The sequence below is a fragment of the Engraulis encrasicolus genome, chromosome 1 (assembly GCF_034702125.1).
Source record: "Engraulis encrasicolus isolate BLACKSEA-1 chromosome 1, IST_EnEncr_1.0, whole genome shotgun sequence".
NCBI lineage: Eukaryota > Metazoa > Chordata > Actinopteri > Clupeiformes > Engraulidae > Engraulis > Engraulis encrasicolus.
In genome coordinates this window covers 220,283-235,599 of record NC_085857.1, presented here as the reverse complement: position 1 = coordinate 235,599, position 15,317 = coordinate 220,283, and the positions used below count along the sequence as shown (strand labels likewise).

Below are 15,317 nucleotides of genomic sequence, written 5' to 3'. Positions count from 1 at the left end.
GGGGGTAGTAATTAACCAGTGCTCTCCCCCATCCTCCTCCATGACTGAGGCACCCTGAGCATGGCACTGTACCGCTGCACTGCTCCCCATGGGGCGCCATTGGGGGCTTCCCCCATGCACGGGTGAGGCATGAATGCAATGTTGTTCTGTGCAGTTGAGTGCTGTGTCACATTGACAATGGGAGTTGGAGTTTCCCAGTTGAGCTTCCCAGGCTCAAACTTACACTTCAGAATTAAAATGATCAACTCAATGTGAGCCATATTGTTGGTTTCATATTTTGTATTGCAAAGATTACACATAAAAAAAGACAAGCACACGTTAACAGCATAGTGTAGTTCAAAGCGGCCCACAGCTGAACTGACTCACCATCGCTCCCCTGTTAAAGTTATGACCACGACTACCTTACCACTTCATGACCACTTCATAACTTACCACTTCAGGCTTTTAGAAAATGGACCACATACCTTTATTAACACAGGTGAAGCAAATGGGACAGTTTTTTCAACATTGACTTGCAGGCCACACAGAACTTTTTTTTTTTAACAGAACATGTTGCAGCAAATATTGTACTACAAAATGCACAACCAATACATTTAAAGTGGGGTCAGGTGAGTACTCTAAATTAGTTTGGTTGGTTGTGATGTTCAGTCCAAAAAAAACTTGGAGGCGATTTTTTTTGACAGGAAAAAAAAAAAAAATGGGCCTCCCTCCAATAAGATGACCTTCTGGCACCCATTTCAAACTTGCGACCTTTAGAGAGACGAGACTCCAAACTAAACTACTGCAGGTTGTGAATCATCTCCTCCTTGGCGATGAGGTGGGTGGTCTTGTTGACGAGGGCCATGAGGGAGTTCAGCTTGTGGGACCAGTCGTTCAGCAGGTCGTTGGGGTCTTTGGGCCGCTGGAAGTTGATGATGCCGGCCAGACGGTCCACTTTGGCGTAGATGGTCTTGTTCACCACCAGGTTGGACAAGAACTCCTCTGACTCCTGCCAGGACACACCACGGACGTCAAACAAGAATGAATATACCGTGTGTGAAAATGGAAATAAAATGACTAAAAATTTTGCCACGATTCTTCGGTGAATTTTTAGATACATTGTGCAGGAAATGGTTAAAAAAGGTACTGCAACTATGCTGCTTATTGGACTGGGTTGCCTATTGCCAAATTTGATCTTTTCATGAAAGTTTACAAGGTAGTAAACTAATATTTTCTAGTATGGCCCAAGTACTGTCATTTTTGCAGTTTGGCGTAGATGGTCTTGTTCACCACCAGATTGGACAGGAACTCCTCTGACTCCTAACCAGACACCACGGACGTCAAACAAGAATGAATATTCGGTAACACTTTATTTTAGGCATACATCTGTTAGCACTAATACATACAATGTCCCTGTATAAGTAACTTGTAAGGCATGTACAAAGCAAAATCAAACATTTGTTAGGCATGTATTCGCAAATGTCTTGTTCATGCACAATAAGGGATTTATTACCAATTTAACCTTAGTAAGGACCTAGTAGGCCTTAGCGTTTGCTTAGTACATGCCTTACAAGTTACTTACGCAGGCGTTAACATTGTATGTATTAGTGCTAATAGATGTATCCCTAAAATAAAGTGTTACCGAATATACTATGTGTGAAAATAGAAATAAAATGACTAAAAAGTCACCAAAAAATCGGGCCAAAAAAACCAAACACAAAAAAAAATCTGCAGTGTATGCCTGGCTTTAGTTATTCTGAAATGTGCAGCGGCGAAAATGTTCAACTTACATCGACAGAGAGATCCAGCAATCCGGCCATCCTCTTCATGGTTATTCTGGTGTAGTACTTGGCCATGATGCGGATGTTCTGAAATTAAAATGCACAAAAGGGTTCATTCACAACATTGCACATCTTAACTTTTATCTGAAGCACTGCATTCAAGAAATGCACTGCAAGTAACCAATAAATGGTCACCACCATCTTTCATGAAGATGACACACATAGAGATTGAAATTGAAATGGCCATTTTAGCCAACACTACATGCAACATAATGAAGGCACACAAGCTCCATTTTGAGGCAAAGCAGTTAGTACATTACTCCATTACGGCGATGACTGGCTTATGGCAGAAGACGGTCGCATCAACAAAAAAAAACTTTCGCAACTTTTGCATCAGCATCGAATGTAAGATAACTAGTTAAATGTATTGAATGTCAGGTAACGAATTGAATGCATTGAAATGTTCGGTGTTCCTAGGTGTCTGACGTCACATGAAAATGTGATTTCAAGATCAGCGGGTTGCAGGTTCGAACCCCGCCCTTCACCCTTAATCCCCTTCTCCCCCCGAGGCTGAAGAGCCCTTGAAGCACTTACGCCCACACTGCTGCAGGGACTGGAACCAATACCCTGTAATATCCAAGCTGCTTTGGATCAAAGGTATCTGTAAGTTGCTTTGGATAAAAGCGTCAGCCAAGTGTAGTCTAGTCTAGTCTAGTCTAGTGTAGTCTAGTGTAGCGTAGCGTAGCGTAGCGTGGCATGCTGGGTAGTGTAGTGTAGAGTAGAGTAGTGTTCTGCAATACTGACGTGTTCCACAACTCTGTTCTTGAGGTCTTCCCATCTCTATAATAGTGTAGTGTAGTGGTGCATGCTGGGTAGTGTAGTGTAGTGTAGTGTAGAGTAGTGTTCTGCAATACTGACGTGTTCCACAACTCTGTTCTTGAGGTCTCCCCATCTCGATAATAGTGTAGTGTAGTGTAGTGTAGTGGTGCATGCTGGGTAGTGTAGCGTAGCGTAGCGCAGTGTAGTGTTCTGCAATACTGACATGTTCCACAACTCTGTTCTTGAGGTCTCCCCATCTCTTCTGTCCCTCCTCTGCGTAGGTGAAGACGTCGGTGGCCGGGCTGTCAGGTGATCCCTCCCGCAGCTCCTTGCCAAAGTCCTCGGTCACCGCGGCCCAACGCATCAGCTCCATGGTGGTGAACTGCTTCAGGAGCTCCCTGGACAACACAAGTAGAGATATACACTCACTGTAATAACACTAATACTACTAACTACTACTGAACACATGCGGCCCAACGCATCAGCTCCATGGTGGTGAACTGCTTCAGGAGCTCCCTAAACAACACAACACAAGGGCACAGAGATACACTTAATGTAATAACACTACTACTACTGAACACATACTGCTTCAGGAGCTCCCTGGACAACACAAGTAGAGATATACACTCACTGTAATAACACTACTACTACTACTGTACCACTCACTGTAATTACTACTGTATTACTACTACTACTGTACTGTACGCACTGCTTCAGGAGCTCCCTGAATAACATGGACACACACACACACACTTACTGGACATACTTTACTACTACTGAACAAATGTGCACAGTGTTAGGCATGTGGACCAGCGTTACTATGGCAACAGTCTCCCACACATGAATAAGCATGCTAAAAACAACACACACCACAACATGCACAGGAAGGGAGGGTTGGACAACAACACACACCACACAACATGCACAGGAAGGGAGGGTTGGACAACAACACACACCACAACATGCACAGGAAGGGAGGGTTGGACAACAACACACACCACAACATGCACAGGAAGGGAGGGTTGGACAACAACACACACCACACAACATGCACAGGAAGGGAGGGTTGGACAACAACACACACCACAACATGCACAGGAAGGGAGGGTTGGACAACGAGGATACAATTATAGTCATGAGAGGTGTTCTCCAGCGCACGCTCACTCACTTGTATTTGGGAATCTCTTCTAGTTTTTTGTCAGCGTTGATCCTGTGCACCAGGTCGGACTGCTCGTTGTCGTACGGAGCCAAGATGACGTACAGCACCACGCTCTTCAAGGCCTGAAAGACACACGACAATAATGTCATAATAAGACAAGTCAATACAGCCCCACGCCCTTAAAGAGTCAAGTCAAGTCACCACACTCTTCAAGGCCTAAAAGACACAACCAGTCAAGTCAAGTCAAGTCAACTTTATTGTCAAAAACGTAATACACACACACACACTGCAATTGGAAGACTAACATACTGATGGACAACACACGCACACACACACAAAATATGCAGTAAAGATGGCATGGTAGTGTAATGTAATAATACTGTAATAATACTGTAATATAATGTAATGTAATGTAATGTAATGTAACAGTAATAACCTGGTGCCACTTGCTGCTGACCTGCAGGAGGCAGGGGGTGTCGTAGAGGGCGCGGTAGTGTAATGTAATAATAATGTAATAATACTGTAATATAATGCAATATAATGCAATATAATGTAATGTAATGTAATATAATGTAGTGTAGTGTTGTAATGTAATAATACTGTAACAGTAATAAGCGTACCTGGTGCCACTTGCTGCTGTCCTCTAGGATGCAGGGCGTGTCGTAGATGGCGCGGTAGTGTAATATAACACTAATATAATGTAATATAATGTAGTGTAATATTGTAATAAGCGTACCTGGTGCCACTTGCTGCTGTCCTCTAAGATGCAGGGCGTGTCGTAGATGGCGCGGTAGTGTAATGTAATAATACTGTAATATAATGTAATATAATGTAATGTAACAGTAGTCAGCGTACCTGGTGCCACTTGCTGCTGTCCTCTAGGATGCAGGGCGTGTCGTAGATGGCGCGGTAGTGTTTGCAGATGGAGAGGTAGGAGCCCTCGTGTTGGTCCACTTGGATCATCAGGTTGTAGTACTTCAGCTTGGACTCCTGTGCGGTGTCATCATACAACACGTCACCAGAGAGCTTATAGACGGAGATATTATATTATTACTGCACCACGTCACCAGAGATCTTATACAACACGTCACCAGAGAGCTTATACAACACGTCACTAGAGATCTTATACAACACGTCACCAGAGATCTTATAGACGGAGATATTATATTATTACTGCACCACGTCACCAGAGATCTTATACAACACGTCACCAGAGATCTTATACAACACGCCACTAAAGATCTTATAGACACGTCACCAGAGATCTTATAGAACACGTCACCAGAGATCTTATACAACACGTCACCAGAGATCTTATATACAACACGTCACCAGAGATCTTATATACAACACGTCACCAGAGATCTTATAGAACACGTCACCAGAGATCTTATAGAACACGTCACCAGAGATCTTATAGAACACGTCACCAGAGATCTTATATACAACACGCCACCAGAGATCTTGTACAACACGTCACTAAAGATCTTACAGTGTTTCCCACAGAAATTTTGGAAACTATGGGGGCAGCCGGGGTTTATTTTGTCCGTGGGGGGGGGGGGGGGGGGGGTTGGGTCTTCTCACGCGGGCCTTTTTTTGGGGGGGGGGGAGGGGGGGGGTATTCTTGCAGCGTAAATGCAAAACGGCAAAACAATGACTACAGTATGACATTGGCGCATGGAGAAACTGTAGGCCTGGGCCTATATTTCAGCCATTTATATTTTGAGAAATAAGGCTACATAAGATTTTACCCATGACTTGTATAATAGTAGTACATTGTCATTGTCAAAAAATGCAGTACAGTGAATAATTTCTGTTTACAACACAGCTTCATTCGTCCCTCATGTAGGGGTCTGGGAAACAATAATAAAATAAAATAGGAGCACAGATAAGAATTTAAGAGCACTGTGAAATTGTTAACGCATAGACAAAAAGGGTCTTAGAGGGTAGGCTATGCCTTTTCCCCCACACATATCTGTAGGCGTACACATTCTACATGAGGGGTGCTGGTCACAGGGCCAGTTTTTTCCAAATTCCTCCCATTAACCCTATCCAGACCGGGGGGGGGCTAAAAGTGCCCGCACCAACTTTGATGTCGTATAACTCCTGAATGACTAAAGCTATGACTACGAAACTTTGTGACTTTTCCTAAAATGAAGTTGGCTACAATGTGATACCAAAAGATTAGGTTTATCATTTTTGTTGTTGCCATGGCAACGGTTTTCTGACAGGTACGCCTGACCAAAAATCACTGATCTAAGTCTCATCATCATCACTTTTCACATTTTTTTACATTTTCATTAGCATCAGACACCCTTGTGAACATTTGAAGTGGTCTGATGCACATAATAACCAAAATTGATGTGCATTACCCAAGTTAGATGGAAAATACATTAAGGTGACATTTTGGGCAATAAAATCAGGAAATGACGTCATAATGATGTCATAATGTCCAATAATGACACCAAACTGATGTCAGTCATAGTTCTTTGGCTGAAGATCATCCCCTCCAAGTTTGGTGGTCATACGCCATTCGGTTCCTAAGTTATGAGGGGGGGGGTCAAAAGAGCCCCCCCCCGGTCCCAGGAATGCCAAAAAAGCCCGGTCTGGATAGGGTTAAAAGGGCTGAACAACATATTACACATTTATGTCTATATTCACATTCATTACACATTAATTTCTATATGCAGCCCGATGTCTCCTCTGCTGTGTCAATGAAGGTCTGTCACCAAACTCATTACAACTGTAAAACAAAGCCTAGGGAGTGTTAGTAAACTCATCCCAACTGTCCCTTCTCTGAAGGTTTTTTATATTGCTCCCAAACCCAAGTTAACTACAACAACTTGACTAGGCTTTTGATCCCTGTCTTTCAAGCACTTGTGGTTCTCTCTATAGCAGGGGTGCCCAACCTTTTTTTAACCAAGATCTAGCCTACTTTTGAAGTTGATGGTCTGCCGTGATCTACAAAGTCAAATTTAAGGATGTCAGTATGAAAATTGAAGACCACCATTTATTAATCACCATTATTATGAACAAAATGTTTTTAGTAGGCTACTATGGCCGTATCTTTTCAGTGTGTTTTTAAAGTGTGTTGAATAGCCTATCTTTACAAAGCAATGCAGCACTGATGGTATGTAGAGATAATTTCAGTCATACACAGTCATAAACAACTGAAACAATTTCAAAATGATGAACATTTGGTATATAAAAGGCACATAGGCCCTATTTCTAAAATATGATGAAGCATTATCATGCCTTCAGTGGTATAGGCTACAAATTAAAAAGGGCTCAGAAATTCACCATTTGTTATGGGTAAATAGTAGGCTACTATGAGAGAGAGAGAGAGAGAGAGAGAGAGAGAGAGAGAGAGAGAGAGAGAGAGAGAGAGAGAGAGAGAGAGAGAGAGAGAGAGAGCAATGAGAGAACTCATTGGATTGGTTAACACCCCTGTTAAGAGGGACTTTTTCTATGAAGGTTTTTTTTTTTCAGCTCTCTGGGACAGTAGCACAGCAAAGGCTTTCTATTGTGAGTTTGGCCAATCGTTTTGTCCACAACTGAAGCAAGAAACAGCACAAATTGAAGTGAATTCCATACATGTAAACAACTAACATTTCCCTTACACGCGGCACGCGATGTAAACGCAGTTAGCGATGATGCATGCGACTAGCGATTTGGGCGAAGATCCTCGCATATCGGCGTGTCATAACGCATCGTTGCGCACATGTTCTACTCACCCGATGTTACACGTGTGCACACATGAATCAACTGTAATACCCTTATGGTCACTTCCTAATGCTTTCCCCTCATTCTGTGTTACCGTGGGACTACTTATCTAATCAATACAGAGTCTAGGATGTATTTACTCCAGGAGGAAAATGCGAAGGAAATTCAAAATCGTAATTCAAATCGTTTTTAACAAAAACGGATATCGTTTAAAAAAAAAAAAAAAAATTTTTTTTTTTTTTTTTTTTTTTTTACATTTTCGTAAACTATGGCGGCCAAATTTAAACTATGGCGGGCCGCCATAGTTTCCTCAATGTATGGGAAACACTGTCTTATAGACACGTCGCCAGAGATCTTATGGACAGAGATATTACATTATTACTCCACCACGTCACCAAACATCGTCTGGTAGAGTGGGATATGTTAAACCCCGCCTACCCCATGCAATGAACAAAGTGTGCACAAGTTTGGTCTCCTAAGGGGGCGTTGTCCTACTCATCTTTCTTTCTGTGGGATTTGTTGGCGACTAGGACAAGATATGCACTACACCTGTGTTTCTCAACAGGGGTGTCGGGGCACCCTGGGGTGCCGCGGGCCACCCTAAGGGATGCCGCGGAAATGTGGCTGATAAATAAATTCTGTAATATAATACATATTTGTCTAAATTGATAAGTTAATGCTAGTCAGTGGAATCTTTCATTTACGCACAATAAAGTAAATATACTGTAGGTCGCACCAGTCAGCTGCAACTTCGAAAGTAGGTCATCAGAGGTCTCCAAATGTGTTACTTTTCTAAGCTTGTGTGGTAGTTTATCGGATGTGATGCCATTTTTTGTGGTGCCTTGAAATTTTTCATGAATTGAAAGGGTGCCTCGCCTAAAAAAAGGTTGAGAAACACTGCACTACACAACCATCTACAGTGCTAAGCAAACTCTTTTTCTCTTTCTTTATTCTCAACATTAAGTCTCGTTAAGGTCTCCTAACCTACGGTCTCCTAAAGCAGTGTTTCCCAACCTTTTTTGTCTCGCGTACCCCCTAAGCCTCTTAGTTGTGCCATGAGTACCCCCCAAAGTATACTGTAGGTTAGTTACAGATTACTGGGTGGGCAGGCGTTGCCGGATTGGAGCGTTCCAGGGGCTGAGCTGATGACTGAGTCAAAGTCAAGAGCCGTTTGTCAACATCAAATAACGATGTGTACATGTGGTGGCTACTCAATGTTAACAACTCTACTTTGCTCCCCCAAGTCTTTCTGGTACAACAAAGCGAGGGAATAAAATTCGATTCACCAAAACCACCCTTTATGACTACGTATTTTAAAAGCTGCTAATTACTTTTTCAGCAATTTCTCTCAATACAATGTCGTAATGGCGTCTTACCTGGGTGCCATCCTCCTGGAAGAACTTGGTGTTGATCTTCTTGCTGATGATCTGGGTGCGGATGTAGTCCTTGACGGCGATGCACAAGCGCATCTGCTCCAGGATAAACTCCACCTTCTCCTTCTTCTCCATCGAGCCATAAGTCTCAACCTACAACACAACACAATACAATACAATATACATAATGCAGCCGGTATTTATATAACGCAATATCACAACTAAGGCCGCCTCAAGGCGCTTTCTACATGGAGCCATATGTCTCAACCTGGACAGAGAGAAAGAAAGAGAGAGAGAGAGAGAGAGAGAGAGAGAGAGAGAGAGAGAGAGGAGAGAGAGAGAGAGAGAGAGACAGGAGAGAGAGAGAGAGAGAGAGAGAGAGAGAGAGAGAGAGAGAGAGAGAGAGAGAGAGATACAGAGAGATACAGAGAGAGAGAGAGAGAGAGAGAGAGAGAGATACAGAGAGAGAGATACAGAGAGAGAGAGACAGAGAGACAGCGAGAGAGAGACAGAGAGAGAGAGACAGAGAGAGAGAGATACAGAGAGAGAGAGAGAGAGAGAGAGAGAGAGAGAGAGATACAGAGAGAGAGAGAGAGAGAGAGAGAGAGAGAGAGAGAGAGAGAGAGAGAGAGAGAGAAGAGAGGAGAGAGAGAGAGATACAGAGAGAGAGAGAGAGAGAGAGAGAGAGAGAGAGAGAGAGAAGGGTAGAGAGGGAGAGAGAGAGAGAACGAGATGGAGCCATATGCACAGAAGCCTACATCACAGAAAGGAAGGAGCATCTTACAGCAGCTGTTAACTGGAAAGTCTGTGACCTAGCCTAGTAAACTAGCCCCACCCACCCACAAAATTATTTTTGCCTGCGAGTGGGTCCAGCCTGAATAAAATATTACCAGCTGATCAATACAAAATGGGATCTCTGCTGTATAAAATATTACCAGCTGATCAATACAAAATGGGATCTCTGCTTTAGACAGATGGAGCTGAAGGATATGCACCTTCATCCAGTAAAACGTGAAGCAGTGAGAGTGGATAACGTGACCCCAGTAAAAAAAAAAAAAAGAGAGAGAGAGAGAGAGAGAGAGAGAGAGAGAGAGAGAGAGAGAGAGAGAGAGAGAGAGAGAGAGAGAGAGAGAGAGACATACAGAGAGACAGACAGAGAGAGAGACAGAGAGAGACAGACAGAGAGAGACAGACAGAGAGAGACAGACAGAGAGAGACAGACAGAGAGAGACAGACAGAGAGAGAGAGAGAGTGAGAGTGAGTGAGTGAGTGTATGTTACAGTAAAGACAAGTTTACCTGGAGTTCTTGCAGGATGGCAGCGGCCTCCTTCACGTCGCCACTCTGCTCCTTGATGTTGGCCAAGGTCTTGGTCAGGCGAGCGCGCTCGATTTCTACATAGATCTGTAGACGTCAACAACACCCACACTTCTCCAGTTAGGACACCCACACTTCTCCAGTTAGACTCAGTGTTTCTCAACCTTTTTTTAGGCGAGGCACCCTTTAAATTACTGAAAATTTTCAAGGCATCCCTAAGCAACAAGCTGTAACATGGCATCGTATCGGATACCACAAAAGCTTAGAAAAGTAACGTCATACAACCTTCGTTTGAAGTTGCAGCTTACTGGGGCGACCTAAATTTACTTTATTGTGCGTAAATGGCAGATGAAAGACTCCACTGAGCACAGACTAAGCAATACTTTATTAATTTAGAACAATATGTGTTAAAATACATAATTTATTTATCAGCCACGTTCCCGCTGCACCCCTGAGGGGCCCCGGCACCCTGGTTGAGAAACGCTGAGTTAGGACACCCACACTTCTCCAGTTACAACACCCACACTTCTCCAGTTAGTCTTTCAAATATGACAGACAGGGAGGCAACTTACACAGCAGCAGTTTACTGAATTATTCATGAATAAATATAGCCATACCTTTCCTGCGGTCACGGTGCGTAGGGTGTCGATGAGCCTCAGTTTGACAGTGAGATCAGTCAGATTATCCACATACTTGCAGCACTCCTGAACCATTTTAGCAACGGCCTGTTTGAACAGAGCAAAGACACCACAACAAATTAGCACTGCAGATCACCGCACAGCTGAGCCAGCCTGAACATCAGCTGAGCCAGCCTGAACATCAGCTTCTCCTTCATATTAACCCGGACACCAGGAGCCTGGGTGTACAACAATATAATACAAGAGCTGGGAAACATGTTAAATCAGCAGTGCAACATGGGATCTATTTAAAACACTAACACCAATATGTAGACCAAAAAAGGGTACATATAAGTAAGCAAAGAAGTGTGAATAAATTCCAACAAAATATTTCTGTGTGATCTTTGTGGGTGACTTTTTTCGTTCAGGCAGCGCTTCTGATGTTATTATGATGATAACATTATATGTAATAGTATAATATGAGGGTTAGGAAAAGCACCATAGAACTGACTTGTGTATTACTATTAATATTATTATTATTATGAGACATTATCTTATATTATCACACCGAGCTCTTCCGTCTTGTTGGAGCGTCTCTGAAGTAACCAAGTAGTTAGGGAATAGATCACACCCAGTTTTCTCTTCTTTCTTTTTTTTTCATTCATACATTGCAGGGTCAGACAGACATCCCCAGGGGTGATGGTGAAAAAAAATCCTGAGCCTTAACTTTTTCTCCTACTCTAACGACGACGACAAGATACTGCATAGTGACGTAATGTAGGCCTATTTTGACACATTACTCAAACATTTAATAGCCTGTGTATGACCATTATTCAAGTCTGATAGTAGAAGAAAACCCTGAACCTGTAATACTTTCTGAGATAAGAATAACCTAATGGCTAATTATTATCAATGTTTTTTTTTGTGTGCAAACTCTCGTCAGGCCTGTAATCAGGCATGGAGCCTGAATACTATCAGCCCTGCATCCCGGCTGCAAGAGCCTTCTGCCATCTATTCCCAAACTAGAGTCTTATATTCCCACCTGTTTCAGCTGGCTCCTCCGTTTTGACAGCAGCATCACATTCTCGTTCAAGGCATCCCAGTCTTTAGCCTCGTGGCACATCTGCACGATAGCCACCAATATCCGGGATGTGGACACCATGTCAGAGGCCTGGCAGGAAAATACAGGATTTCAAACATGGTGTACTTAAGGAAAGTTGTCCGTAGTAGTGCAAAGAACCCGAAATGCTCACCGTTCTTGTTTGTTTCTCGAGGGATAAGAGACTTTCGATTCCTTCTTGAAGACGTCCTTCCTACAATTGAAAGCATCACGACAAATGAGTTCTTCTGGTTACAATGGAATATTCTTCGGTCAAAAACAACATTTAGGCTACAACCAGTTTTTTTTTAAGAGAGGGGAAAACATATCAGCTCCTTCTGCTACTAAACAGACTAACAGTGTGACATTGGGGAAGGGAAGGCGGTACAGTATAACATTCATTAATAACACCTTATTCGCCGATAAATTAACAATATTTTAATCCTAGATAAGGTCATGGGATGGACACGCTAAGCAAAGATCAACCATCATCATCCCAAAACACGGATGAGATTCATTAAAACTGGCTAGTTAGCATAGGCTAACTGTGCGGTGTGATGAGTGATTCATTGATATTTCGTTAAGGTTGACGTGAGGGGTTTCATGTTGTGATCGAGATAAAAGTTCTCGACTTTGTCGGCAACTACAAGGCGTTATCTCGATAACGGGCGACCCAAAGTAGGGGTTGGCTAAGTAAGAATAATTAAAGTGCTTAGCATGCTAACACTTCGCCAACGCTACCATGACTCAGCCGAGATGCTACGTTAATTCAACTTACTTTTGCCATTTTCTCACACTCCGGGAGTCGCTGATCCACAGTTGAACTGTAGTCAACCTCCATTTTCACAATTTTCCCATCGGATCTCTCTGCTCTTTCGTCCGCCATTCTGAAGCTTTGCAAAAATAGATTTATTGTAACTGCAAATTCACTCCTGATGCTCTCTAACCACCGACAACAAACACTTCTGTCAATTTACCGGAAGCTGTAAAAACTAACCAATCACTGAAGTGACACAAACGGAAGTAATCTACAACAGGGGCTTGCGCGTGCGGGTGGCTAGGAAGTCTGCCATCATGTGGTTTGGAGTCTTCTTCGGAATGATAGCAGTTCGAGTTTAAATGTTTTGTGATGTTTCGTTTCATATTACATTGTTTTTGTTTTTGTTTTTTTTTATTATTCAAAATTCAGTATTATAATATGTGATGAATTGATGACATTTCATTTCATTTAATTCATCAGAGTTTCCAAACAGCATAAGAACCATTTGAAAAAAACAACAACAAAGAAACACTGGCACTACAGTGTATCCCATACACATTTGCCTAGAAGAGACACACTATCGTTTATTTATTTATTTATTTATTTTTATTTAACCAGGAAAATAAACCGTTCAGATTACACATCTCTTTTACAAGGGTGTCCTGGACAAGTGGCGGCACAAGTTACACAATTCAAATTCCAGTTGCATTAAAATACAAATCAAATGACACAATTAAAGTCAATGAAAACAGTTAGGCCTACAGGCAAGTGAATCAGTCTCCAGTTATATATTCCTATAAGAGAACGAGGGGATTGGAGGATGCGATTCTGTCTGCCTACAGTCAACTGAGACTGATTCAAGACCATTCTGCTGTTTTGTTGACATATCTTGGCCTATTCATTTGGCTTTGCTGTTGTATAGCAGTGTGGTCATGAAGGATTTCTGCCTAAAGCAAGCAGCACTCATTTGTGATGATGGGCAAATGAAGTTTTGATGAAGCTCTTAGATTGGGTTAGTAGGCCTACTTGAAGTTTCAGTCACAGGGCCCTCTCCTGGTGAAAAGCCATGTTTGCAATTAAATAGGCCCAATCCGACAAGATGAGATGATCTCCTCATCACTGCGACTACCCAAATTATTGAAATAGTGAAATATATTATGGTGAAAAATAATATAAAGTAAGCAATTTGTGATGTGCAATATTTACAAATAGTTGTAGCTAGTTTGCCAGTACAAAGTAGCAGGCATGAAGCAGCAGTAACGTGTGTGTGTGTGTGCGCTTGTTTTTTTTTTTAGTTAATTCAGTGTGTCCGTGTGTGTGTGTGTGTGTGTGTGTGCGTTTTGAGTTAGTGCAAGTAGAATGTGCAATCACGATACAGTGTTGGGGGGGGGGCTATCAGTGTGTGTGTGTTGTATCAGTGTGTGTGTTGTATCAGTGTGTGTGTGTGTGTGTGTGTGTGTGTGTGTGTGTGTGTGTGTGTGTGTGTGTGTGTGTGTGTGTGTGTGTGTGTGTGTGTGTGTGTGTGTGTTGTAATCATGTGTGTGTGTGTGTGTGTGTGTGTGTGTGTGTGTGTGAGTGTGTGTGTGTTTTGAAATAGTGCAAGTAGAATGTGCAATCATGTTCCCACATTTTTAAGAATGTATTGAGAAGTAGGTGTAACGGAGGCTAACTAGCACAGAGTTGGCGTGGAACGTTGGTAAACCTCCCTCCGATAGCCTCATACAGTCTCGTGCCGTTGGGCCGAGAGACTAGTCTCTTGGCCCAGCGGTATCGTACTGTGTCTCCCATTGCCGGACCGTTGTAGTTGACGAGATCGCACGTTCGATCCCCGAGGGGGGTGAACAGGTGCAAGATGAAATCCGTCACAAAGGCTATTGAGAAGTAGGCTATTAGAAGTAGGCTTGACAAGTAGGCTGTTGTTAGAACATTGTCTACTTGCAATACTTAAAGGGACAGTTTGGTCAATTTCAACATGCAGTTGTAATGCTCACACTACCCTGGACTTGTCAGTACCTGAGATTTTTTTCTTCTTCTTCTTCAGCCGTTTCCGAGATCCTGGTCATTGTAATGGGGGCAGCTCTTTGTTTACATTTCAAAAAAACATTTTTATTTATTCCCAAAAACATCCAAAAGGTTATAAAACATCAGCAGACAACTAGCAAACAGCAGTACCTTTTGGGAAAATATTTGGAGTTGGCCTATGTTTCATTTTTTAAAAATGTAAACAAACGCTGCCCCCATTAGAATTGCTCATATCTCGGAATGGGCTGAGCCGAAAAATGTGGCATCACCAGGTACTGACAAGTCAAGGCTAGCGTGAGCAATACAACTGCATGTTGAAATTGACCAAACTGTCCCTTTAAGCACAAGACATTTTGAAGACTTAATACCTCCACATGAGTAGGCATTAGAAGAGTACTTGTACTTCTACTCAAGTCACTTTTTTATATAGGCACTTGTAGACATTACATTACATTACATTTAGCTGATATTTTTTTATCCAACCACAACTTAGTTATTTAGGTACAGGGTATTGGATTACAGGCCCTGGAGCACAGTGCCTGGCTCAGCCATGGATGAAAGTGCTGGTGAGGTGAGGGTGGGATTTGAACCTGCAACCCTCTGATCTTAAGACCAGCACTCTAACCCAGTGTTTCCCAACCAGGGGTACGTGTACCACCAGGGGTACGCG

At 42.6% G+C, this 15,317-nt stretch overlaps 1 protein-coding gene across 1 annotated transcript; it reads right to left on the bottom strand.

Annotated features, from left to right (window-relative positions):
- Positions 1–254: 254 nt before the first annotated feature.
- On the bottom strand, positions 255–12,859 carry psmd12 (proteasome 26S subunit, non-ATPase 12). The gene is made up of 11 exons (XM_063195222.1): positions 12,644–12,859; positions 12,020–12,079; positions 11,809–11,937; positions 10,767–10,874; positions 10,132–10,236; positions 8,838–8,987; positions 4,594–4,728; positions 3,748–3,860; positions 2,803–2,977; positions 1,770–1,847; positions 255–988 (listed from the first exon to the last, which is right to left on the bottom strand). Exons 1-11 carry the CDS (start codon positions 12,749–12,751, stop codon positions 779–781), a joined length of 1,371 nt encoding a protein of 456 aa, XP_063051292.1. The 5' UTR covers positions 12,752–12,859; the 3' UTR covers positions 255–778.
- Between the last annotated feature and the right edge of the window lie 2,458 nt (positions 12,860–15,317).